At 46.9% G+C, this 23651-nt stretch overlaps 1 protein-coding gene across 3 annotated transcripts; it reads right to left on the bottom strand.

The window, feature by feature from the left end:
* Positions 1 to 787: 787 nt before the first annotated feature.
* On the bottom strand, positions 788 to 12776 carry LOC111152189 (bromodomain containing 2). Of its 3 annotated transcripts, none has more exons than XM_022510576.1 (13): positions 10179 to 10319; positions 8465 to 9782; positions 6541 to 6844; positions 5789 to 5926; positions 5152 to 5290; positions 4852 to 5066; positions 4379 to 4753; positions 3747 to 3875; positions 3305 to 3553; positions 2920 to 3185; positions 1985 to 2289; positions 1651 to 1773; positions 788 to 1543 (listed from the first exon to the last, which is right to left on the bottom strand). In XM_022510576.1, the coding sequence occupies exons 2-13, from the start codon at positions 8491 to 8493 to the stop codon at positions 1407 to 1409; spliced, it is 2409 nt and encodes an 802-aa protein (XP_022366284.1). In that variant the 5' UTR covers positions 8494 to 9782; positions 10179 to 10319; the 3' UTR covers positions 788 to 1406. The 3 variants fall into 3 exon arrangements, with proteins under 3 accessions (XP_022366284.1, XP_022366283.1, XP_022366285.1); XM_022510577.1 differs by lacking the exon at positions 10179 to 10319 and adding an exon at positions 12384 to 12776 and having other exon boundaries at positions 798 to 1543; XM_022510575.1 differs by having other exon boundaries at positions 788 to 1773; positions 10179 to 10321.
* Positions 12777 to 23651: the final 10875 nt, after the last annotated feature.

Genomic DNA, 23651 nt, shown 5'->3' with positions numbered 1-23651 from the left:
TCAAAGATCGAGTTTTCTACAGTGGTCTGATATACTAAGCTAAAATGTCTTTTACTTTTGTGGCTAGTCCCCAATTCCAGAACCCACACGCTCCAGTTCCCTGAACTATACAGTCCATCTCCCCTCAGCAAGACAAGGGCTTAAAACTTGTGGATGTTCATTTTTGTAATCCGAATTTGGCAAAAATTACTGGATTATGTTAATAAACTGTGCAAGGCCCTGTAAATCTGGAATTTGAGGCCAAAGCTTACAAAATAGGAAAACACACCTGTCTTCTGGAAGTCAGATGCAGAACACAAAAAAATACCTGTGGTCAGCCACCTTTCATCCTTTTCACATTTGGTTTAAACCTATCTTAAGTCTTGAGTCCTAAGCTTGATTAAACTATCAATGAGCCAGAGGGTTTAACAACTTCTCTAAACCAGAGCAGGGGTGCCTGGCTGGCTCAGGTGTCTCTTGGTTTCATCTCAGGTTGTGATCTAGGGTTGTAAGATCAAGCAGAAGGCTCTGTGCTTGGCCTCTTCCTCTGTCCCTCTACTTGTGCTCTCTAATAAATCTAAAATTAAACAAACAAAAAAACAAAACCAGAGCAAACCATGAACCTAAAGGTATTCTGAAGGATTCATTTTACAAAGCATATTAACTTTTTAATCACCATAGCAACAGCCTACTGGTTTAAAAACTAAGACAATCCGACTACAAGATAGCTCTCCTTTTCTCACTTCAGGATTATTTTCCTCAAAATTTTGTATTATGTTTCTTTTGAAATACTACAAAGCAAACGTTATTAAGGTAACTCAAAATTTGAATATTTTCTTTATTTACAAGTTAGAATCAACAGACAAAGAAAGACAATCCAGGGGACCAAATGGGGTGATGACTGAAACCCCCAGGGGCCCCAAATGGAGAAGGAAAAGGGAAAACAGAGTAGAAAAAAAAAAGTCAACATAAAAAAAGAGCTCCCCCTTCTTCCCTCCCCATGGAGGCTGAGGGTACCATGGCCCCATACACCTCAGCCTTACCTAGCTTAAAATAAATTAGAACAACTAACCTCAAAACAGGGCCTTTACCAGTGAACAGGGCAGCTATGGCCTCAGGTAAACCCATTATCAGGGCCTTTGCTCACTCCCACCCTGTACCCCAGCCCCACGTCAGTCATTTTGAATGGGGGCTCTATGCCCAAGAGGTGATTCTCAATGGGGTGGGAATTCAATCTTATTTTGTCCATTTAAGTCCCTCCTTCAGCAAATGTCCCTGCACCCCTCCCCCCTGCAGAGCCAGCTCTCCTACAGTGGGGGGGAGAGGGGATGAGATGAGAAGTGTCACAGCAAGGGGGGGAAGGGGCGGGGCAGGGTGGTCTAGGGGTCCGGTCCTGCGGAGCCTCCTGCCCCATCCGGCCTGGCCCCTTAGCCTGAGTCTGAATCACTGGTGTCTGAAGAAGAGGATGATGAAGAGGAGGAGCTGGAATCTGAGCTGGAGCTGGAAGCGCTGAGGCGTGACACTGCTACTTGCTGTGCCGACGAGGACTCTGTTTTCTCACTTGCTGCAAGACAAGGTTAAAGGTTAAAGTTACATAAATCTCATCTCCATTTGTCAAGGAAAGTCGAGAGGGAGATGCAGTGAATTTGTTGTAGTTTACAGGGTACTCACCTTTCTTGGGGGGCTTTTTGGTGGAATTGAGCTGCCCACTAACATCTTGCAACCGCTTTTCTAATTCCCGCTTCTTTTCCAAAGCCAGCTCCTCCTTTGTCTTTCCCACAGGTTTCTTAATGGCTAGAAAAACAAGCATTCCAGGTCTAAGACTGCCATAAGCATGTAGCTTCAATGCACCTTACTGCTGCTAAGTTCCTTTCTTGATCAGGGAACAAGCACGTCCCCCCTGCCCTGGGGCTGACAATCAAGAGTGCCTCAAATATACCCTACTGTCCTCAGAACTACTTGAGGACTGCTGGATTAATGGTGAGAAAGGTCCTTTCATACTCACTATAGGGTTTCCGAGGTTTCTTTCGTAGACAGGAGAGAACATAGCGCTCAAGCTCTCTAAGTGTGGATGGCTTGAGGGTTTCAAAATCAATCTCTATCTCTTCTGGGTTTGAGTCACGCAAAGAAGGCTCTCTAGCCTGGATTATGTGCACAACTCGACCAAGTTTCTCCCCAGGTAATTTGTTGATGTCCAAACTCAACTGCCGCTTTTCATCATAACTCATGGGTCTGCTTTCTTCCTCCTCCTCTGAATCATAGCCTGTAGGCAGGGCAGGTGGGGCTGTCTTCGTGGCCTTTTTGGGCAGTCTATAGGCAAAAAAAATTTTGTCACTTAGGGAAGCATCACTAACCTCTCCCAACACATTTGGACTGTTTAATCCACTAATCTAAATTTCCCGCCAGAGTAATGCTTCAGTTTTCCCATAAGGCAAATGGGAAATGAGATACTACCAACCCTCCTCAGTAATACAAACCTTCTAATATACTAAACACTTAACCACTTATTTGGGGCTTTGAAAACTAGACACTAGTATATTGGCATGAGTCATCTTTTTGCTCCCTAAAACACTCTTAACCCACCCCAGCATGGAAAACAAGACAAAGTGTGTAATTTTGAGTGCAAAGAGAAAGACTAGATGAACTAGAGGACAAATCTGGCTTGCCACTGCTTTCTGCATAAGTGAAGTTTTACTGGAGAAGTCCTACCCACACTTCCGTAAGTAAGCTCTATATAGCTGCTTTCACACCACCCCGCCAAAGGTGAGTGACTTTGAGTGGTTCCACAGCTCTCAAAGTCAGTGTTACCTAGCCAATTAGGAACTTATTTGCTGACCTCTGGTTTAGAAAACACTCTGCACGAAGCGGGAGAAACCACTCTCCCCCTGGACAGGGTAGTTACAGTCCTTTGTCCCTGCTCCCTAACCTCTGAGAACTTACTTGCTGCCGCTTCCTCCAGATGGTCCAAAGCCGGAAGGGCCCAGTGTAGCAGCACTGCCACCCCCACCACCACTTGCTTTCTTGGACTTCTTGGGTTGAGATGGGCGGGGTGCCCGAGGTCCCTTGTCATCTTCATCAAGCCCAGCTCGGCCTCGATGCTTTTCTGCCTTCCGTTTCTTCTTTTTCTCTTTTTTTTCTCTCTTCCGCTTTGGCTTGGATATTGGGCCTTGAGACAGGGCAGCCAGTTGTTCATGTACTGCCCGGAGCTGGAGACAAAACAATCAGATGTATAAAGAGAAAAGTAAAAGTAGAATAAAAGGGAGTAAGAGGAAAAAAAACTAGGGCAAAGACAGGGCATGACTTTATAAACTAAATAATAAAATACCTGCTCCTGTAGTTCAGCCAATCTATGAGCCCTTTCTTCCTCAGAATCCGAGCTTTCACTCTCTTCTTCCTCCTCATCCTCCTCGTCATCGTCCTCTTCTTCCTCAGAAGAGCTCTCACTGCTGCTTTCCTCGCTGGAGGACTCTGAAGAGGATTTGGCCAACCCAGGGGGCAAGGCAGTAGACACAGGTAAAGGCCCTGGTTCCAGTGGTTCATCTGGCATCTTGGCGTAACGGAACTCAAATACATCCTAGGAAGAAAGATACCATCAGAGCCTTGCTAGTCAACAGTGCCCCAATTACACCCAGCCACCTGGTGGTACAACACAGCTCCTATTTACAACCGTGCATTGGGGGAGATCCTCACAATAAGGTAGTATAGCAAAGGACAAGACCTCTCTCCCCAGACCCACTTGTTCTTCAAATTCCAACTGTGACACTCACCTGTAGCTTTCGTGCCATGGCCACGACATCGTGGTCTGGGGGATTGTACTTATAGCAGTTGGAGAACATAAGCCGCACATCAGCAGCAAACTCCTGTGCATCCCGGTAATCACGATTCTCCATCTTCCGCTGCAGAAGGAGGCAGCATCAGAAGCTGCACAGGCAGGGAGACTCACCTTTCCCTGCCAACCCCAGACACTGCCAAGAGTAGCCCTCTCTTGAGAGCACAGTAGGGATGACCTTAAAGATCTATGCCCTGGGGTTCAAGTTTGAAGTCAAATGAATTTGGGTGGGTTGAAGATATATCTATGTCTAGAAAAAAAAACCATTTCTAAGTGATAGGGGTGGGTGGCCTCTATCCTTCCAACCCCTTACTCCCCTAACCCAATGCTCCCAGTAAGTAGGACTTAAACATACATGAATAGTATTACTCTGAAGACAAAACTCACCATACAATGTCCAAGAAATACCAACTCAATTATCAAGCACTTAACCTTCTGTCCCATTACCATTTTATAAAAAATACCAAGAATCAAGATTGCCATGTGCCCATTAGAAGTGACTGATTGTTTTATTGAGCCCAAAGTTGCAATCACTGCCTGAGCATCCCATCTGCCCCATGCAGTGGGTACCTTGACAGTGCTGAGGTCCATGGGGTGCTTAATGATGTCATGGTAGTCATGCAGACCAAGAGCAGAAGCGTCCACTGGTTTATAGAAAGGCCAGGCATAGGCAGCATGCTTCTTAGAGAGCAATTCTTTCAAAATGCCATTGCAATGTTTTAACTGTTCTGACAGCTTTCCTTTCTTGGAGCTCTGGTGTTGCTGCTGAGAGTCAGGCAAGTCTTTGCGTGGGGGCTTGATGGGGCGACCACTCTCTCTACGCATAGGGGGAAGACGTGCTGCCTTGGGCTCAAGACTCCCAGGGGGGCTAGCTGGGGAACCAGGAGCCAGGATGGCTGTAGGAGTAGGTGTGGTAGTATCTGCTTTCCGCTTTACGCCTTTTTTCTGCAGAGAAAAAACAAGATGCAAGCCTTTTAGGGTCCACCTCATTCATCCAAGACCTTGCCCTTCCCACTGTCCAAAAGAAATCCACAGATCTGTACCTTGGCAAGGGGCTGGGCTGGGGGAGCTGCAGAGACAGCAAGGAGCGGGGGTCCAGCAGAGTGTAAGGACTTGAGAAGGGGAGAAGAGATGACTGACGGGTGGGGAATGTTGAGGACAGTGGTAGGTATCTCAGGTGGTGGAGTATACAGGGCTGTGTGAGACACAGAAGAAACAGCAGGCACCTGATGGGCACTGGTGATGCTACCCTGGAGTGCTGGAAGAAAGGGGGAAAAAAAAAAAGATTAGTTCTATTATCTTCCCCATCTTGTCTCCATTAGGGCAACTGCTGCTCTTCCTACCTGCCAATTTGGCCCCCTTCTTGTGGCTGTTCTTAGGGATGGTCACCACAAGCTCTTGTTCCTCTTGTGGCATAGATGCCACTTTCTGTAGGAAGATCTTTTCCAATGTTTGTGCCATTAGGACAATATCATCAGTGGGCTACAGGAAACACAAACAAGAAGATTCAAATGCCAGCTAAAGGCAGACAAACCATTTTTCTCAGAGAAATTCCTAGCTCTAACTATCACCACACACCCTCAGATAACTTTGTCGTCAAGTACAGTACTGCCAACTGCCTACACCGGGCCACTTATTTCCATGTTCTCCCCTAACCATCCCTCAAAATGCAGTAAAGAAAAAGTTCAAAAGTAAAGGAATGAGACTGTCAAGGAGAATACGTTCTGCTCTACTCAGCTCTCTGGAGGTTTCTGTTGAGAAATAGGGCCACCAGCCCCAAATACTAAATGTTCTACTTAAATAACCTTTAACTCCAGATCTCTGAAGCTACATCACTGTGAGCATAGTATCCTTTGGAACTCAGATTTTCTTGAGAACTTTGAGAACACCTTCAAACATCCCACCAACACATAGCATCTAAGCAGTAACAGAGACATGGTCTCTCTCCCTCTATTAATGAGTACACATAGAAAAACTCACCTTGTTGTAGATGTAACAATTGGTGAACATGGTGTTAAAATCCTGCATACACTCTGAGGCAGCCCAGTAATAGTTGTTTTCAAGCCTCCTTTTAATAGTACCCATGTCCATAGGCTGTTTTATAATTTTGTGATAATCCTTAAAAAAAAAAAAAAAAAAAAAAAAAAAAAAGCTAGATCAGAGCCACTGAAAAATAAATGCCAGTTTTTCTAAGCTACTGACCCCAGCAACACACACACATACACACCCCCCCCTCTGCATCACAGTATGTAGTCCCCTACACTGCGCCCCCATTAAAACTAAGGACAAAAAAAAAAAAAAAAAAAAAATGTAATGGGCTTAACACCCTTGGGAGACCCCTAGTACCTTTCTCTAACCACCCACCTCCCACCCACTCTGCGAGGTTTCCCCTCCTGTGACATTACCTCTGGGGCTGGCTATCCATGGGCTGGCATGAGGGAGAGGAAGAAGCTAAGAATTTTGGCCACCGTGGTCCTCTCCCAACCTGGGGTGGGAATCTGTAAAATGGAGCCAGGGCACAAAAGTTAAGGAAGGACACATGGAGGGCACAATGAGATGCCAAGACAGCAAGCGATTGGATCAATAATCACAAAGGACCAAGAATCCAGAAATCTGGTGGCTATCTGCCCTACAGGGGAGAGATGGGAAGTCCCTAGGGGCCGCAGCACCTATACTAAGCAGCCCACCTCCACTCACACACATTCTTTTTCACTGCCAATATCCCCACTCACCGGCAGACCCAGTTTGACGGCATCCACGGGCTGCCTGAAGGGCCATGCAAACTGGTGTTTCCACAGAGCCTTCATCACCACCTTGTGCAGGTATTGCAGCTGGTTGGTAACCCGTCCTGGCTTTTTGGGATTGGACACCTCCGGGGGTGGTGGGTTGGCAGGGGTCAGTTGTAAAGCCGGCACTGAAGCCATTGTGGGGCTCTCAAATCCCTCATACAACAGAGAGGGCTTTCGAATCCTCTTCCCTGGAGCTGCTGCCTCTGGGCCCAGCCCCAGTAACCCTGCATTCCCCTCCCCAGGGAGCCTGTGAAATGGGAAACATAATTAGGTGTGGTAATTTCATGACAATCAGTAGTGCCACTTATACTACATATCCAATAGACCCAGACTTCCATTTTAATAAGAAATAACCAAGTTTATAGAAATCAATCTCAACCACAAGTATCCAAAAAATATGTGGACCTTTTGTTCTTGGCCCCCCACCCCCGACTTTCTGTTTCCCTATTTTTAGTTACAACAATCCAGATCTCATATTCTGGACTCTGATGGATAAGTGTATCACCTGTAGTTCCTTTAAAGAAAAAAAAAAAAATAAAATCCCAAGATGGTTTTTCATAAGGCCTAACTTAACACCTGACAACCACAGCTTTAGAGTTTGAGACTTAAAATGGGTGGAGCAGAGAAGCTCAAACCCCAAGCTTCTTCCTCGCTAGGGGCTAGGTGGTTGCCATGGTGGTTGAGCCTGAGGGAAGCCAACGAAAAGAGGAAGGGAACAAAACAGGGAGCAAATTTCATAAAATGCTGATAAAGACACCTAAAAATCCATCTGGGCACAAGAGAACACAACACCACCCTCTCCACAAGCTCTGCTGCTTAATTTAAAGCAGAGAATGAATCAGAAATCTAACGGAAAACCTTACCAACTTAAAAAAATTTTCAGACAAGGGAGCATTTGTCTGACTTCACGGCCTGGAATAACCCAGCTGCCAGACCCCAGAAATCATTCAAATTCGTCTTTCTCCCAGGGACTCAAAAATAAAGCCAGCCCAGTCCCCAGTCAAGGTCAGCAATTCCAATAAACAGTGGCAGACCACCCTTAACCCCGCCAAAAAAATAAGATTAAAGGCTCCCACTCCAGTACCAGACTCTTGAAATCAATGGTCAAGACTGGTTCAAACTTATATTCTCTCCCGTACTCCGAAGAACCAGGTGCTTCCCAGGTCCTAAGACTAGAGACACTACACGGAGATCTCATTGTTTACATCCGTACACCTGGACAAAAAATCCTTAGCTCCACCCTCCTGCCCAGAGTCAAACTCTTAAAAAGAGAGCAAAAACATGCCTCCAAACAAAAAGCACGCAAACCCCCAACACAAAACCGATTCGGTCACTGAAAGACAAGCTAAGAATTTAGCGAAATAATCTGAACACACGAACCCACTGGCTAAAAGTAATCCCTCTATCCCACTGTGGGAATCTCAGTAGCCAGTCTAAGGCTCTATCACCATGGCAACCCTATAAGGTACTAGATGGGGCCACGAAAGCCCCTAAAAGCCCTATGACAAACCGTTGCTAGACACCAGACCCACAGCCCGCAGGACCGGCTACCCACTCAATGTCGTCTTTCCCCATTACATTCCGCCACCAACCCGCTCTGTCCGGCTAGATTAAGACTAGACCACGGCGAGAAAAGTAACGCATAAATTGACAACCTGTCCTCCCTCCATACGCAGTATCTGGCCCTCTACCACCGTTCCAAAACCGTCACCCAACCCCCCTCCGCGAGCCCCCGAGGGCCAACAGTCGCACCGTGGAAGAGGAACGCGCCCGAGTCGTTCTGTCCTCCCTCCGAACCCGACGCCCCACATCCCCGTGCCACAGCCCCCCAACATCTCCTTCCCACACGCGGATCAGGGGGACATACTTGCTGTGGGGAGTCACGTTTTGCAGCATCTTGACCACGGGGAACCGGCGCTGCCCTCAGCCGCGTTAAGTCCGGGTGGCCTCGGTTCCCCTTACCTCCCGGTCCAGCATAACCCGGGAAGTAGGGGAGGGGTGGAGGGCCGTTGCCCTTGGCCCTCCAGACGACAACCCCCCACCCCCGCGCCCGGCCGGCACGAAAGCAGTCTTCTCCGCGAGCTCCCAGCAGCTTGGCGCGCTCCGCAGGAGGCGGACAGCGAGAAAATGGCGGCGGCCTCAGCAGAGGCGGGCGAACGAGGGGGGACGGACTCCTCAAACACTAGGACGGCCCCCAATCCCGGACACCGTCGTCAATACTGCCCGCTGTTGATCTGCAAGAATCCCCTCTTCCTGCCGGGACTGCCCGCAGCGGACGAGGTCCCGTTTCGATCTCGGATGGAGGCGGATGAACACGAAAAGTGGTTTAGGGAGCCGCCGCCTCCATCTTTGAAATCCTCTTGAGGGCGGAGTAGAGGGGGTGGACAGACTCCGAGGATTGGGCGGGGCCCGAAAAAGGGGAGCGTCGGGGGCTTCTATGGGGTCTGTACTGTCCGCCGGGACCGGTCATAGGCCGAGACGAAGGCCATTTCCAAACGGATGGACGTGGATTGCAATGGCGGTCCCCGACGACTCGAAAGCTCTCTATCAGTAGGCAGAATCCTCCAGCTCGTTCTAGAGGCTGCTCCACTCCAGCGCGAAATGGCGCCGCCGAGCGCCGCGCCAGCCCTTTATATATAGGCAGGGAGGAGGAGCCTCGCCGCTCATGCGCGCCACCGTGCTCGAGATTTCCCCCACCCCCTCCGCGCGCGCACGCTCGCTCACGCGCGTGAAGAAGCAAAGTCGAAAGGGGAGGAACACCTCTCCGCGGGAGCGTCTTCTATTGGTTGGCTGGACCGGTGACGTCATAAGCTTCATTTCCAAGGTGTCAGTCACTAGGCAGAAGAGTGCCGCATAGACCCATTGGGAACCGGCAACCCGCCACATCTCTTAGCCAATTGGCTGTGCTGCGGTTCGGCGACTCCAGGGAAAGAGAGAGGCTGGCATGGGTGCAGCACCCTCTCCCCGCCTCCCCTTCCAACAAAGTCTTCCCAGGCGTCCAAGCCCGGTACGACCGGGGACTGCCAAGCTGGGGCAGGTCGTGCCATTCGTAGCTCCTCCATTGGCCACACCGACAGGACTGGAGGGGGCCGCGTGGGCGTAGCCAGCCTGGACCCGCCAGGGTGTGGCCGCAGGACGCCTGGCGGGTTGTTGTTCTCGGCAGAGAGGCCGCCGCAGTGAAGAATCTGAAATGAGGAAGAAGACGCCATTTTAGAAGCCGCGGCCTCCTACTCTGGCAGAGAACTAAGCGCTCCCGAACCTAACCATGGAGGGATCTAACGTTCCCATAGCCCACAATAAAAAATACAGGCTTGCCGCAGTCTTAAAATCTTCCCCGTCTTTCCCCAGGTCAAATAATCGGAAGACAAAGGCAAAACTCAATCAGAGAGCTCCCAAAGGCTTACCAACAAGACAACCAAATCTAAAATACGTTCCCAAACTTTCACCCAAGCACCTCTGCAATGCCTCCCTGCTCACACTTTCAGTTACCCATTAAGTATATGCCTGGTCGACAAAACCACGGCAATCCTACTAAAGTGGAAGCAAAATCTCCAAACATATCTATATAAAATGAAACCCACCTCCTCCCCAAACTTCATTCCGGTGTCAGATCAAAGCGGAAAAAAACCAGTCCTGCGAGGGACGAATCAGGGTGAAACCCTCTCCTCCTGGCGAGCTCAGACCTTTCCCCAAGCTCCCAGCCCTCCCCCACCCCGAGAGCAGGCCCGAACCCCCCTTTTAGGGTCCCTCCGCCTCGGGGGCAGCAGGGTCCCCCCCATCCCCCCACCAGGGTCCGGAGTCCTCCCCACGGAGCGGCTGGTCCATCGGTCAGCGCCAGGGAGGAGGGTGAGCGGAGGAGGCGGCGGCTGCAGCTCAGACTAGCCCTCCCCCTCCTTTCTCCCCTCCTCCCCTCCCCCCGGGCCGTCCGCCTCCGAGGAGGGGCAGGAGCCATTTTGGGAGCTCAGTCTCGCCCCCCTCCCCCAACCTACTCATTTAGTCCTCCCCACAATCTTGTTACCTGAGTAGGATTAGACTATGTATGAGTAAAGACCCAAAATACAAAGCCAGGAATCTCTCAAGCCATCTCTGGGACCACGACCCCGCCACCCCCGCCATCCCCTCCTCTCCTGATGGGAGAGTGAAAGAATTATCCCCAACCTGCGCTTTAGCGGGCAGTCTCCCTCTCCCTCCATCTCCCCTTCTCTGAATACCAAGATTAAAAAAACTGCATTATCTGAGAAAGGAAAATAATGTAACCAACGGACATAAGAGCCACCCCCCACCCCCGAAAGGCTCCTGAGGGCCTAGGTCCTCGCGCTCCAACCACATCACTCCCCTCCTTTTGCAGTAGCTCTTCAGCCCTAACCTCAGTTACTGCATCTAAAATGGCCGCCAATCTCACGTCTTCTCGACCACCAGAGTCGGGCCAACCCTGCGGGGGGGAAGTGTACACCGGGAAGGAAGCCTCTTCCCCTATTACTACCGCCCTCCCCCACGCAGGGATCAGGCTTCGGCCCCAAAAGTACATGCGGGCTGGCGCGGGCGGTTGCAGCAGGGAGGGCAGTGACACAGCAACTTTGCTGAGGCCTTCTCCCCTCCCCCCATCCCCTCCCCCTAGTGGCCCAGCCTCCTAAATCTGCAGTTCTCCGCCTGAGGCCTGGAGGTTAGCAGAGGCCCATTAGGGGGGCCGGCCAGGAAGAAAAATTTAGTAGGAGGTCGCGAAATGCTGGGTCTTCGAAAGCGAAAGGGCAGCCAGACCTTACTCTGGCTTACTTTCCTGCATTCCGGAAAATCACTGCTCCCTACTCCCTCTCAAACCTCCCTTCCCCCACATGAGTCACAGGGGAGGCTAACAGCTAGTCAAGAATTTGGAAAAGTAACTCTTCCCTCCTTTCCGTTCCCTCCCCCGCAGTACACAAGGAGAGAACTGTTCAGGAATGGGGGAGGGGATGAAGGAGGCAAAAGACGCCACCCTGGAGAAACCCGAAACCTTGGGAGCTGTGAAATCATTCCAGGTCCTAAGCCTCAACTCCGTCCAGTCTCAGACCAAGCTTTCTATAGCCCTCCCAGCACCCACCTTGGGCTTGGTTTCTGCTCCCAAACGAACCCCAAGATTTCAGCCTGTAAGCCCTCCCCAGCCTGGGGTAACATATGCTGAGCTAAGACCCCACCGAGGAAACGAAGTTTTGTACAGAAGGCTCCACAGGCCGTGTCCACGTGAATGCACACAAATTCGATAAGCGATTCGAAGCGTAACCTCCAGCATGCCATGTGATGACTGCGAGCTTCCTACCGCTGACACAAAAGCACAGAAATGCTCCTTCCAGAGTCTCTAGGGAGAAAGGGAGTGGGCGCCCGGGAACAATCTCAGTTCACAACCTGAGTTGCCCACTCAAATCCAAGAGTAGGAAATACAGACACCACTCCCACTCCCCAGCCCACTAGGTCACCCCTCCCTCCGGCCGCCAAAAGGAAACCTCACCTGGCTCCGGACTCCTCTACCCCCAGGGGACGAATGGAATGGGGGGACACACCGCCCCCACGCCCCTTTGCCCTCCAATTGGTATGGAGGCACGAGGTTGGCCATTCCCCTCCCCCATCTGAGGGGCCCTCTCCCGCTCGTCCCCCCTCCACGCTCCCATTGGCTGTAAACTGTTTGAAGGACAAACCCTCCCACCCTCAGGTTTTTCTCTGAACCCCAAGAATTTCTCCCTCCGGACTCCCCACCATTGGTTAAGCATTTAAATGACTAGCAACATCCCCGCCCCCCAAGGGCCCCTTCTCACCTGGAACCTGGAATCTTCCAGGGGGGAGCCAACGTTCCCCTCGGCCTGGTGCGGGGGGGAAGGGGGAAAAGGATGTAATCCGGGGTGTCACCCCCCCGGGAAACAGAAGCTGTGTTGGGGGAGGGGGCGTAACCCCCTGCCCCTCCCTTCCCGAGCGAGCGGGGGGGGGGGGGGAGATAGTCGGGGCCGCGCCGCCACGTCAGCAACACCCAGATTGGCTGACCTGGGTCACGTGCCAGCCGCCTCCTCCCCCCCACGAGGACCAGTTTTCCGAAGGTTTCTGGGGGTCGCGCAAGGGGCCAAGGAAGCCGCATGGCCCTGGCCTATATCCAGAGACCCGGGGCGCTCTAATGCCGCTGCTTCTCCGTTTCCCTGGCTTCCTATCCCGCTGTCGTCGACCCTGTCCCCCCCACTAGCCTCTCCGTACGGGTTCAGCATGGCTGCCGCTGCCCGAGAACGTGCACTGCGCAAGCGCAAGGGTTCGGTCGGCTGGGGGGAGGGGAAAGGAGTGCCGGAGCCCTCTGGGAGAGCAGCAGAGCGCATGCGTCCGCAGGCACCACCGCCCCCTCGCCAGGCCTGGGAGCGCGCGCAGTGGGTGGGGCGGAAGCGGGTGCGGCACGCACGTCTCTTTCCTTCGCTGAGCCCCTCCCTTAGTAGCAGCCGCTGTGTGGGGCTCCCGGGGCGGCCTGGTTTGCTTGCTTTTGCCTAGGTGTGAGGTGCGGGTTAGTTCGTCCTGGACAGAGTCCAGCGGGAACGCGCCCCGCCAAGTTGTTGTCAGTGAAGGAGCGTGGGGCCTGGACCTGGAGATGCTAGGGCTTGCCGGTTGGGGCCCATTCCGGCCGTAGTGTAGTTCCACCAGGGGAAAGGGAGTTTATCACCTTGTTGGTGCCTTCGGCGGGAAAGGAGGTGCTGACTGTGGATGTGGGCATCTTGTTGGGCATCTTTTGTCTTACTTCTCCTGAACCTACCTCGACTTCGTCGTTTCACTGAGGCCTCCCAGCCTCGACTCCTTACCTTACACAAAATTTACCGGCCTTCTGGTCACTTTCACTTTTTAACTGACCTGCTCTACCGTTTCAGTTAAAACGCCTCTACTTTTTCCTAAGACTTTGCCCTCTATTTTCTCGATGTTGAATCAGTCCCATAAAAATCTAAGGATATGGTGGTTCTCTTGCTACCTAAAGCAAACCTTTTACTTGTTTATAGCCAGTAATCTCTCCCTTGACCTTCAGTGTATGGATTCAGATCTTAACTCTAGTCCATAACCCCTATTCCCCACCGATAGAACAGAACAGAAGAGCCAACCTGCAGGGGAGCTGGCAATTTTCCATTTCCCTCCTATGAACTGGGCCTTGTCTGTAATCCTTTAGTATTGTACTAGAAGTCCTTTCTTCGGTTTAAGAAATTCCTTTTCTTTAGACCTGGTCAACCTTATCTATTACTCTAAAGCTATCCTCCATTTCGTTCCAATTGGCATTTTTAACTGCTCTCTTCTACTGGCTTGCCAGCCTCAAAAAAGGAAAAAACAAAAAACACCTTACTAATATCGTGTCAACTTGTAGACTTTTTATTTACCTCTGAGCTACCCTGCACAGTCAAGACCTCAAAATATCGAAATTTTCCTCTCTCAGACCCATTCCCACTCTTCAGCCCACTTCTTCCATTATCGAAACTGTTCTGGCAGATGTCGCCAAGGACCTTCTAATTGGCAAAGTCAGGATGCACTTTTCAGTTCTCACCTTACTTGACCTCTAAAACATTTGATCTTTGATTACACTTCCTTCCTGAAATTCTCTACACCGGTGATTTCTGTGGCCAGTCTCACCTGTTTCTTTTCTTGTCCAACTTCTCTCAACTCTCTTTCGTGGACTCTTTAGCCTCTTCCGGTTGATTGAAGTTTGCAGGATTTTGCCTCCGTTTGCTTCTAGTTCTGCTCATCTTCTCTACCCAGTTTCACTCAATGGCTCCCAACCTCTCAAATGTGTAACTTGGCAGAGAGTTCAGAAGACTCTCCTGAGCTAAACTTGCTACTAAATGTTACTGCTTGGATAACCCTTAGGCACTTCAACAAGTTCAAAATTGATGAAATCTCTGCAAGCTGGATCTGCTTCTGTATTAGCCTGGCTAATTGCAGCTCTTTAGTCACAAAGCCTGGAATCTGGGAGCCGTTCTCAATTTCTTCCTCCCTGCGCCCCCACAGCTTTATATCCACAAGACTTAAACCATTTTGTTTCTTAAGTATTTACTGAATCACATTCTGTCATAGTCTTACAATCTGAGCTACATCAACAGCTTCCTAACTGATTTCCCTATCTCTAGAGGTGTATTATCCAATACAGTGGCCACTAGGCTCATGCTGCTATTTAAGTTAATATTAAATTCCTCAGTTCCTCAGTTGAACTAGTCACATTTCAAGTTCTCATTAGCCACATGTGGCTAGTGTCTATCGTATTGGATAGCAGGAATGATAGAACATTTCCATTATTGCAGAAAGTTCTATTGAACAGTACTGCTTTAGATTTTCTTCTCTGTCCCTGGCACAACATTGACAAGAGTGCGCTTTCAAAAATACAGCTCTGACCATATGCTACTGTTTAAGCCCTCAATTAATTCCTCATTGCCTGTGTGATCAAGTCCAAATGCCTATGCTTACAGAAAATCCTCTCTGATTCACCAGTTTTGTGTCTAGCCACTTCCCCCTTGGGCCCTATACTCCTGCCATAATGAACTGTTCTCCAGACAGACCATTTTGGATTATGCCTCTGTATTTTACACATACTGCTCTCTTACATGGAATAAGCTTTTCTCCAATGCATCTAAGTCCCAAATCCATCATCTGAAAAGCCTACTCTTGCCTCTCAAATTGAGCTGACTGCTCATTCCTTGGTGTCCCTCTTATGATTGCACCTTTCATAGTGAATGGCATTTATGTGATTACATGTTTCTAACCCTTACTAGACTTTGATCTTGAGAGCAGGGTCATATTGTATTCTTAAAAAAAAAAAAAAATCCACTGTTGTTGGCACAGTACCTGGACAATGTGAGGTTCTCACAAAGTGAGCAAATGTTGAAGGAAATTGATTCTTAAATATGTGACTTAGATGAAATTGTAATGTGTATGTTTATTGGTCATCATTCATAATATTGGGAAAATAATCATTGTAAGTCATAATCTTTGCTGTCAAGTACATAATTGAGACATTTGAATGGTGTGAGGAACGACAGAAGCAGAACAGCACAGGGCACCTTCTCAGAGAGCAGTGCAGTCCAATCTGGCCATAATAGAATATAAGCTATAAGAGGTGAAGCAGGAGGAGAGAAGACTGGAGAATAAATTTATATGAGGGAGTGTTGTAAAAGATTTCCCGTGCCATTACGTTTGGACCAGGTGGGAAGTCACTTGAGAAATGACTTGATCAATCTTATGTCATTAGGTAAGAACCCTATCTTCACACATTCCCAATAGCTAGCACTATATCTGTTAATAAACACCAGATACAAATGTCAGTGGTTGAAAGGAGATGAGACCAGTGATAGCTCACATTTATTGAGTATTTGAAATGTGTTAGGCCCTCTTATAAGTGCTTTACACGTATTTTTTTTTCTTTTTAAGATTTTATTTATTTATTTATTTATTTATTTAGAGTACTTGAGCAGAGAGAGGGAATTTCAAGCAGATGCCTGGCTAAGACTGGAGCCCGATGCGGGACTTGATCTCATGACCCTGAGATCATGACCTGAACCAAAACCAAGAGTCCAAAGCTTAACTTGCTGTGCCACCCATGTGCCCCAGTGCTTTACATATATTAACTCTTTTAACTTGTATAATCTTATAAAGTCGATGCTATTATTATTACCCCCATTTTTCAAATGAAGCAACTGAAGCAACAGATGTTAAATAATTTACTTGTGGCCACACTTTTAGTAACTGATCCAAACTGGGATGTGAACCCAGGCAGTCTGCCCATACCCAGTCTGTTTTTCTGGTTGCTAGACACAGCAGGTGCTTTAAAATCTAGGACTGAATTTGGGGGAAGAGAAGACTAGGAGAGGTATATTTGGGAGTCATCTTTGAATTGATGTTTGAATCAGTGATGCAGGAGGGTGAGATTTATAAGGGAGGAAATATAAAAGAATTTAGTTGTGAGTGCAGGATTGAGCTTTGGGTTAGATCCTCACAGAGGGAACAGAATAGGAAGTGCAACCACTGAAAGAGCATCAAACAAGAAGGAAAAGCAAAGCGAAAATATAATGAAGGTGGGGCTCCCGGGTGGCTCAGTGGGTTAAGTCTCTGCCTTCAGCTCAGGTCATGGTCTCAGGGTCCTGGGATCGAGTCCCACATCGGGCTCTCTGCTCAGCGGGGAGCCTGCTTCCTCCTCTCTCTCTCTCTCTGCCTGCTCTCTGCCTACTTGTGCTCTCTGTCAAATAAATAAATAAAATCTTTAAAAAAAAAATATATATATATATAATGAAGGTGCCAGAACAAGAGAGGGCCCCAGTGAGCACTTCATGTTTGTTGAACAAATGACTGACTAATCAGGAGTTTGTTATGCTTGTTTGTGTCATGGACTTCTTTGGTGGTCTGGTCAAGCCTCAAGACTTTGCCTGACAATACTATTTGTAAACACATAAATGAAATACACAATTATCAGAATGTTTAGAGAAATGTGTGATGATCCAGTAATATGTGCTTCCATATTAATATAATACATGTGGTTCTTAGATAACAAAATGATTTATTGGCAAGTCTAACAATGCATTAATTATAAAGATATTTTGAGATGTCTATGTGTGATACGAAAATAGTAATTGATAATTTCTACTGATGACAACGTTACAGGTACTGCTAGTACTACCAAGATTTATTTTCTATGTTTCCTAAAATTAAATTTCAGTTAGATGTTATTGAAAATACAATTGACTTTAAAAAATTTTGTCTAAGTTCATGGACCTCTGAATTTTGTGGTGTATGGACTGCAGGTTAAGAACATTGTTCTGATTGAATGAGGAAGTGGGATTCTGCAGACAGGTATAAGGGAACAAAGGGGGAAAACTCACAGGTTGGTAACTGTGAGTCATGACTGATCATGGAGAACATTTCTGTAATCTGGGGTAGAATACAGAGTATAGGAAACCTGAAAACCCAGGTCAAGTAATCCAGACTGAATACAGTAGAAAGAAGGGAGCTATTTAAGTTTTCAGAGAGGGGAAATGAGAACTACCTTTATAGGGAAATTTATTTGGTGATAATGTGCACCATGGATTGGCTTTGGGGAGACTGGAAGTAGGTCGGCTAGGAATCTTAGCATGCATCCTCACGTGAGATGAGAAGGAATAAAGTAATCACAGTCTCAGGACTAACTATGCTAAGAAGACAGCCCACAATCTTTCACTTCCTTGAAGGAGCCAGTCTTTTGCTGTCTTAGTGGCTTATGCATGCTGTTCCCTCCAAGGGAGCATTCTTCCCACTCTGCCTGACTAACTCCTACTCACCCTTCAGACCCCATGTCACTATCACTAGGGTCCCCACTCCAGTTAATCTTATGGATCTCAGTTCTTTTCCTTCATAGTACCTTTTACATTTTGCTTTTATAGTTTTGTTTGTATACTTGTTTAATGTCTCTCTTTTCACTAGATTATAAGTTTGATGATGATATATGTCTGGTGTCTAGCATCCTGCCAGGCACATAGAGGGTGGTCACTTTGCTAGATAGATAAACAAACAAATGAACCTCTTTGAGGCACAGTTTTCTTGTTTATAGATGGAATAATAAATTCCAACCTTGTAGTTGATAGAAATGCCACGCCCAAATAAGGTAGTTAAAAGAATGAATGAATATGGCTGTGAAGAGATATATTAAGATGAGAATGAGGGTGGTGGGAGATGGATGACTAGGTTTGCTCTCTGAAATAGGAGGTGGAAAGGAGTAGGAAGAAAGTGTCAGTTGGCAAGGAACTTGGGAAGGACCTAGAATGGAATGGAAAGAAGGCGGAGAATGGTGGGTCACACAGGGAAGGCAGTGGGAATGAAAGTATTTGCAGAGTAGCCCATAGGCATGCTTGCTAAGACCTACTGTTGGAGTATCTGTGTCAGAAGTGATTATCTATCATTCATCTAATGCTTGAAGGCTCTTCAGTCTCTCTTTCAACATCTTCAGTAACAGCACATTCATCCAGGGAGTAGTCACTTGTTGGGGGCCTTCTTGGTGGATGCTAGACATGTAAAAAGAGAGAATAGGGCATGGTTCCTTAAGGGTCCCACAGTGAGGGTGAGGTGATTATGAAGCACTTATATAAATCAAATAGTACAAGAAAAATGATGGTAATGGCCGGCACAGGGTGCTGTGGAAGCATACGGAGGAAGCTACTAATCTCTGTTCCAAGTCCCAAGGCTTCCTGAGGGAGATGAGATTTCATCTCAAAAGACATCTAGAAGTAGGTTAAATGGGATTCAGGTCGTTAAGGATCGTACTGAGGAAAGCAGATTACAATCATTGGAGGACTTTATACAAAAGTATTATTGATCAAATGTGCATAATAAAAAAATTCCTTTGGCAGCACTAGACAATAAGGAGGGAGACAGATCAAGAAAGAGAAAGTCGTAGGGGGCACCTGGGTGGCTTATTCGGTTAAGGATATGCCTTTGGCTCAGGTCATGATCCCAGAGTCTGCTTCTCCATCTGCCCCTGCCCCCCCCCCCACTCATGCTCTCTCTCTCAGATAAATAAAATCTTAAAATAATAATAATAATAATAAGAGGGGTGTCTGGGTGGCTCAGTTGGTTAAGTGACTGCCTTCAGTTCAGGTTATGATCCTGGAGTCTGATCGAGTCCCGCATCTGGCTCCCAGCTTAGTGTGGAGTCTGCCTCTCCCTCTGACTCTCCCCTGCTCATGCTCTCTTTCTCACTCTCTCTCTTTCAAATAAGTAAATAAAATCTTTAAAAAAAAAAGAATAAGAAAGTTGTAGTAATCCAGGAAAATGCAAACAAATCGATGAAGGCTTGAGCCAATGGGAATGGGAAGAAAAGAAAGGACAGATGCAAGAGATATTAACGAGGTAGAATTGATATGACTTGGTAAACAATTGGGTGAGAAGGTTTGAGGAAGATGAAGTTGTCAAGGTTGGCTCATAGATTTGTAGCTCATAGATTTGACTGGTTGGATAGTCAAGTTATTTACTGAGGTCTTGAATATAGGAGCTGGAACTTGTTAGGAAGGGAGGGTGATGAGTTTAATTTTGTAGATTTTGAGACAGAGGTGCATTCAAGATAGTAATTGCTGAACTTAATTTTCTTATTAGAATTCATTGTTGAGCCATCAACAGGGGTTTATGAGACATAATGTAAAATGGCAAACTCACAGAGGCACCTGGGTAGCTCAGATGGTTAAGCGTCTGCCTTGGCTCAGGTCATGATCTCCAGATCCTGGGATCAAGTCCTACATCGGGCTCCCTGCTCAGTTGGAAGTCTGCTTCTCCCTCTGCCTCTCCCCTCCACTCACTCATTTATTTCTCAAATGAAGAAATAAAATCCTTAAAAAAAAAAAAAGAAAACTTGGGACGCCTGGGTGGCTCAGTTGTTAAGTGTCTGCCTTTTGTTTAGGTCATGATCCCAGGGTCCTGGGATGGAGCCCTGCATCGAGCTCCCTGCTGCTCGGCAGGAAGCCTGCTTCTCCCTCTCCCACTCCTCCAGCTTGTGTTCCCTCTCTCGCTGTCTCTCTCTGCCAAATAAATAAATAAATCTAAAAAAAAAACCAGAATAAAGAAAACTCGACGATACTTTCGAAATGCACGCAATTTGGAAACCATAAGACACTATTTTTCATTTAAAATTTAGACATTTTTGAGATAATTGGGGAAAAATGAACACAGGTTGATTTAAATGAAGTTAAACAATTGTTTTTAATTTTGTTGACTGTGGTGATAATATTGTATTATGTAAAAAAAAAAGTTATTATCTTAGAAATATAATAACAGAGTTTGTTTAAAATAACCCAGAAAAGAAAAAAAAAAGATGTAGAACAGAATAGATGAAAAAAAAAGGAAGAATTTTAGACGATTGATAAGTATTTAAACTTATGAGAGTACATGAGGAGTTGTTAGATTCTTCTCTTTTATGTATGTTTGAAATTTTTAAAAGTTTTTATTTATTTATTTTAGAGATAGAGTGACAGTGGGGGGAAGAGCAGAGGGAGAAGGACAAGCAGACTCCACACTGAGCTCAGAGCTTGACACAGGACTCGATCCTATGACCCTGAGATCATGACCTAAGCCGAAATCAAGACTTGGATGCTTAACCAACTGAGCCACTCAGACGTCCTTGTTTGAAATTTTTCATAGTAAAATTTAAAATAGAACTTCTTTTAGTCATACATCCAAAGGGAATCAGTTAGTGGAATGTAAATATTTTTATTATTAATAAATCAACATTGAATTGTATTATGAGTATGTTTTGAATTTGTGGCAAGACTTGTGACAGATCAGAGATCATCAAGTAGAAGACATATTACCCAGGCAGTTAGTTGGGAAATGCTGTCTGAGCATTAATACACAGATTTAAACCTCATGTTTATGTCTCAGGTGGTCTCATGCAATCGTCCAGGATGCTGTATGTTGAAGATAGCTGTGGGTTCATGACGATTCTCCCATCTCTGGAAATAATTCTGATACATAGCGGTGATATTGTGCTTGGCCACAGCTAATTGATCCAGAAATACACACTAATACAAGCTGAGTCAGTCAGATTGTCTCTCCCAGCAAAATGAAACTTGAAAGATGAAGGCTGGAGGACTTTAAAGGTGAGGCATAATTAACAGCAGCTCAACGCTTGCTGCTAAGGCCTGTGAGGCTCCCCTTCCTGAGGCTAGCTTATCCCACTCTTCCTTTGATTTCACGAACTAGCTCAGTATCCTTCCAGTAAATTGCCATTTAAAAAGTTAAGTTACCCAGAATTGGTTTCTACTGTCTACATCTCCAAGAACTTTATTCAATAAAATAAATGGTTACATTATAAAATTATTATGTAAATGTATTTGGTATCTTATTACCTCTGTGAGGAAATAAATTTAAAAATAGAACACTGCTACTATCAAATTTACGTTTGAAAAAATTTCTTGAGGGACACTTTTGTGGAGAATACGGTTTGAGAACTGCTGTGGAGGTCAAGAGGAGAGGCCTAAAGGCAGCTGGGTGCCTGGGTGGAATGGAGCTCAGGATCTGAGCTCAAGGAGTAAATTTGGAAGACATCAGCAAATAGGTGGCAGCTGAAGGCTTGCCATCCAGGACAAATGTAGTGTAAGAAGAGAAAAGCCTGAGGACAAAACTCCAGGGAACACCCACTCTTAAGAAAGGAGTCCACATAGCAGACATAGAAGAGGACGCCAGAGAAGTGGGAGGAAAAACTAGGAGAGAGTGCCATTCAGAATGCCAAAAAATAGGCCATTTTAGGAAGGAGGGCATGGCCAACAGTGTCAAATGTTGCAAAGAGTCCATTTGATTTAACTACACAAAAATATTGGCGAACAGTCTCATGGTTGAGAGTTTTGGGTTAAATGGTAAGTATAAAATTAGAAATATGGGAACCCATACCTTTTTCAGGAAATTTGGCCTTCTAGGAAAAATAAATGGGGCAGTACTAGTCAGGGATGGGAGAGCTGTGTTAGAAAGCCGTGGCTTACTGGATTTAGAGGTGCTATTATTTTCAGGGACATTCCTATCTAATGACCAAAATAGACAGTGAGTTACTGGGATACAGAACAGGTTACCTTGCTCCTTTCATGCACAATTACTGCTTCCCCAAACTAATTAGAGACTCTTTTTTGAGGTATCTGTTACAGAACTTGTTGAAGAGTCCTGATAGGAAGAAGGATTGCATAGAGGGAAGGGTAGTCCTAACTTGTTACTATTTACACTGGGAGAGAAAAGAGTTAACCACACCTCACCAGAGTCTTTAGGATAGGTAGTTATATATCTGATCACCCTGATCTTGTCCACACTCTAATCTGTGGAGCGCTTGGACCCTTTTGTCTCTTTCCTCCCACCCAGCGTAGCTGCAGTGTCTGCTACCTGTTCCTAGCCTTCCCACCACCCAGTCTTCTTCCTCCTGTTTCCCCTCAGGCCTCCTTTCAAACAATCTGTCCTTTCTGGGCCACAGTGTGTTCATTAACCCCTTGCTACCCCCAAGGAGGGAATGGAGCACTTCTTTGGTTTATTTTGAGTCCCCCATCCCAATATTGACCACACACAGAGAACGGTGTTCAGAAAACTATGGTATGGAGCATAATGCAGCCCACCATCTTTTATGTGACTGGAGAACTAAGAAAAATGGTTACATTTTTAAATGGTTGGAAGAAAAGCAAAAGCAGAATGCTGTCATGAAAATGATATGAAATTTATATTTCAGCGTCCATAAGTAAAAAAGAAGTTTAAGAGCTCAACTCCAGGAAACATCACCATTTAAAGGTAAATGAGGGGCGCCTGGGTGGCTCAGTGGGTTAAAGCTTCTGCCTTTGGCTCAGGTCACGATCCCAGGGAACTGGGATCAGCCCCGCATTGGGCTCTCTGCTCAGCGGGGAGCCTGCTTCCCCCCCCACCTCCCACCCCCCTGCCTGCCTCTCTGCCTACTTGTGATCTCTGTGTCAAATAAATAAATAAAATCTTTAAAGAAAAGAAAAAAGAGTAAATGAAGTGGTCCACGAAGGAGACTGAGAAGGAGATGCCCAAGAAGTGGGAGGAAAAGCAGGGAGGAAACCAGCACAGCCATGCTCTTTCACTGACATGTGGCCTGTGGCGGTTTTTCTGTGGCAGCTGAGTACACAAGACAGAAACAAGCCTGAAGCAGTCACTATCTGGTCCTTAACAGAAGTTTGCCCACGCCTGGTTTATACTAAACGGAGCTATGTGCTCTATGTCTCCCCCTATAGTCCTGGTGATGTCATAAACTTCCTTTCTCCTTCCCGCAAGGGGAATCTTCCCACGGCAGGAACTGCTGATGGGTGAGTCCACAAAGAGTGGGACTTTGGGAAAATGTTGTTTTTTGGAGTGTAGCACAATGATTTCCAAACCCTACCCCAGCCTTGGCGCTCCGCCTGCCCCCACCACATACACTCGCATGTGTGTTCACACATCAGTGTTTCAGAATATCCAGGAGGTCATGGGGTTGTTTTTAGGTTTGGCTATTATTTGCGGTTATTTATTTTTCAAAAGGGACTATGGATTTTGAAAGTCTGAGAAATACTGAGGGACCATAACCACATAGATTAATTTCTAAG

This window comes from Enhydra lutris, unplaced genomic scaffold (genome assembly GCF_002288905.1).
Source record: "Enhydra lutris kenyoni isolate GAN:26980312 unplaced genomic scaffold, ASM228890v2 scaffoldscaffold28, whole genome shotgun sequence".
NCBI classification, from domain to species: Eukaryota; Metazoa; Chordata; class Mammalia; order Carnivora; family Mustelidae; genus Enhydra; species Enhydra lutris.
The sequence above is the reverse complement of the archived record's forward strand: the minus strand, read 5'-3'. Positions and strand labels throughout refer to the sequence as shown.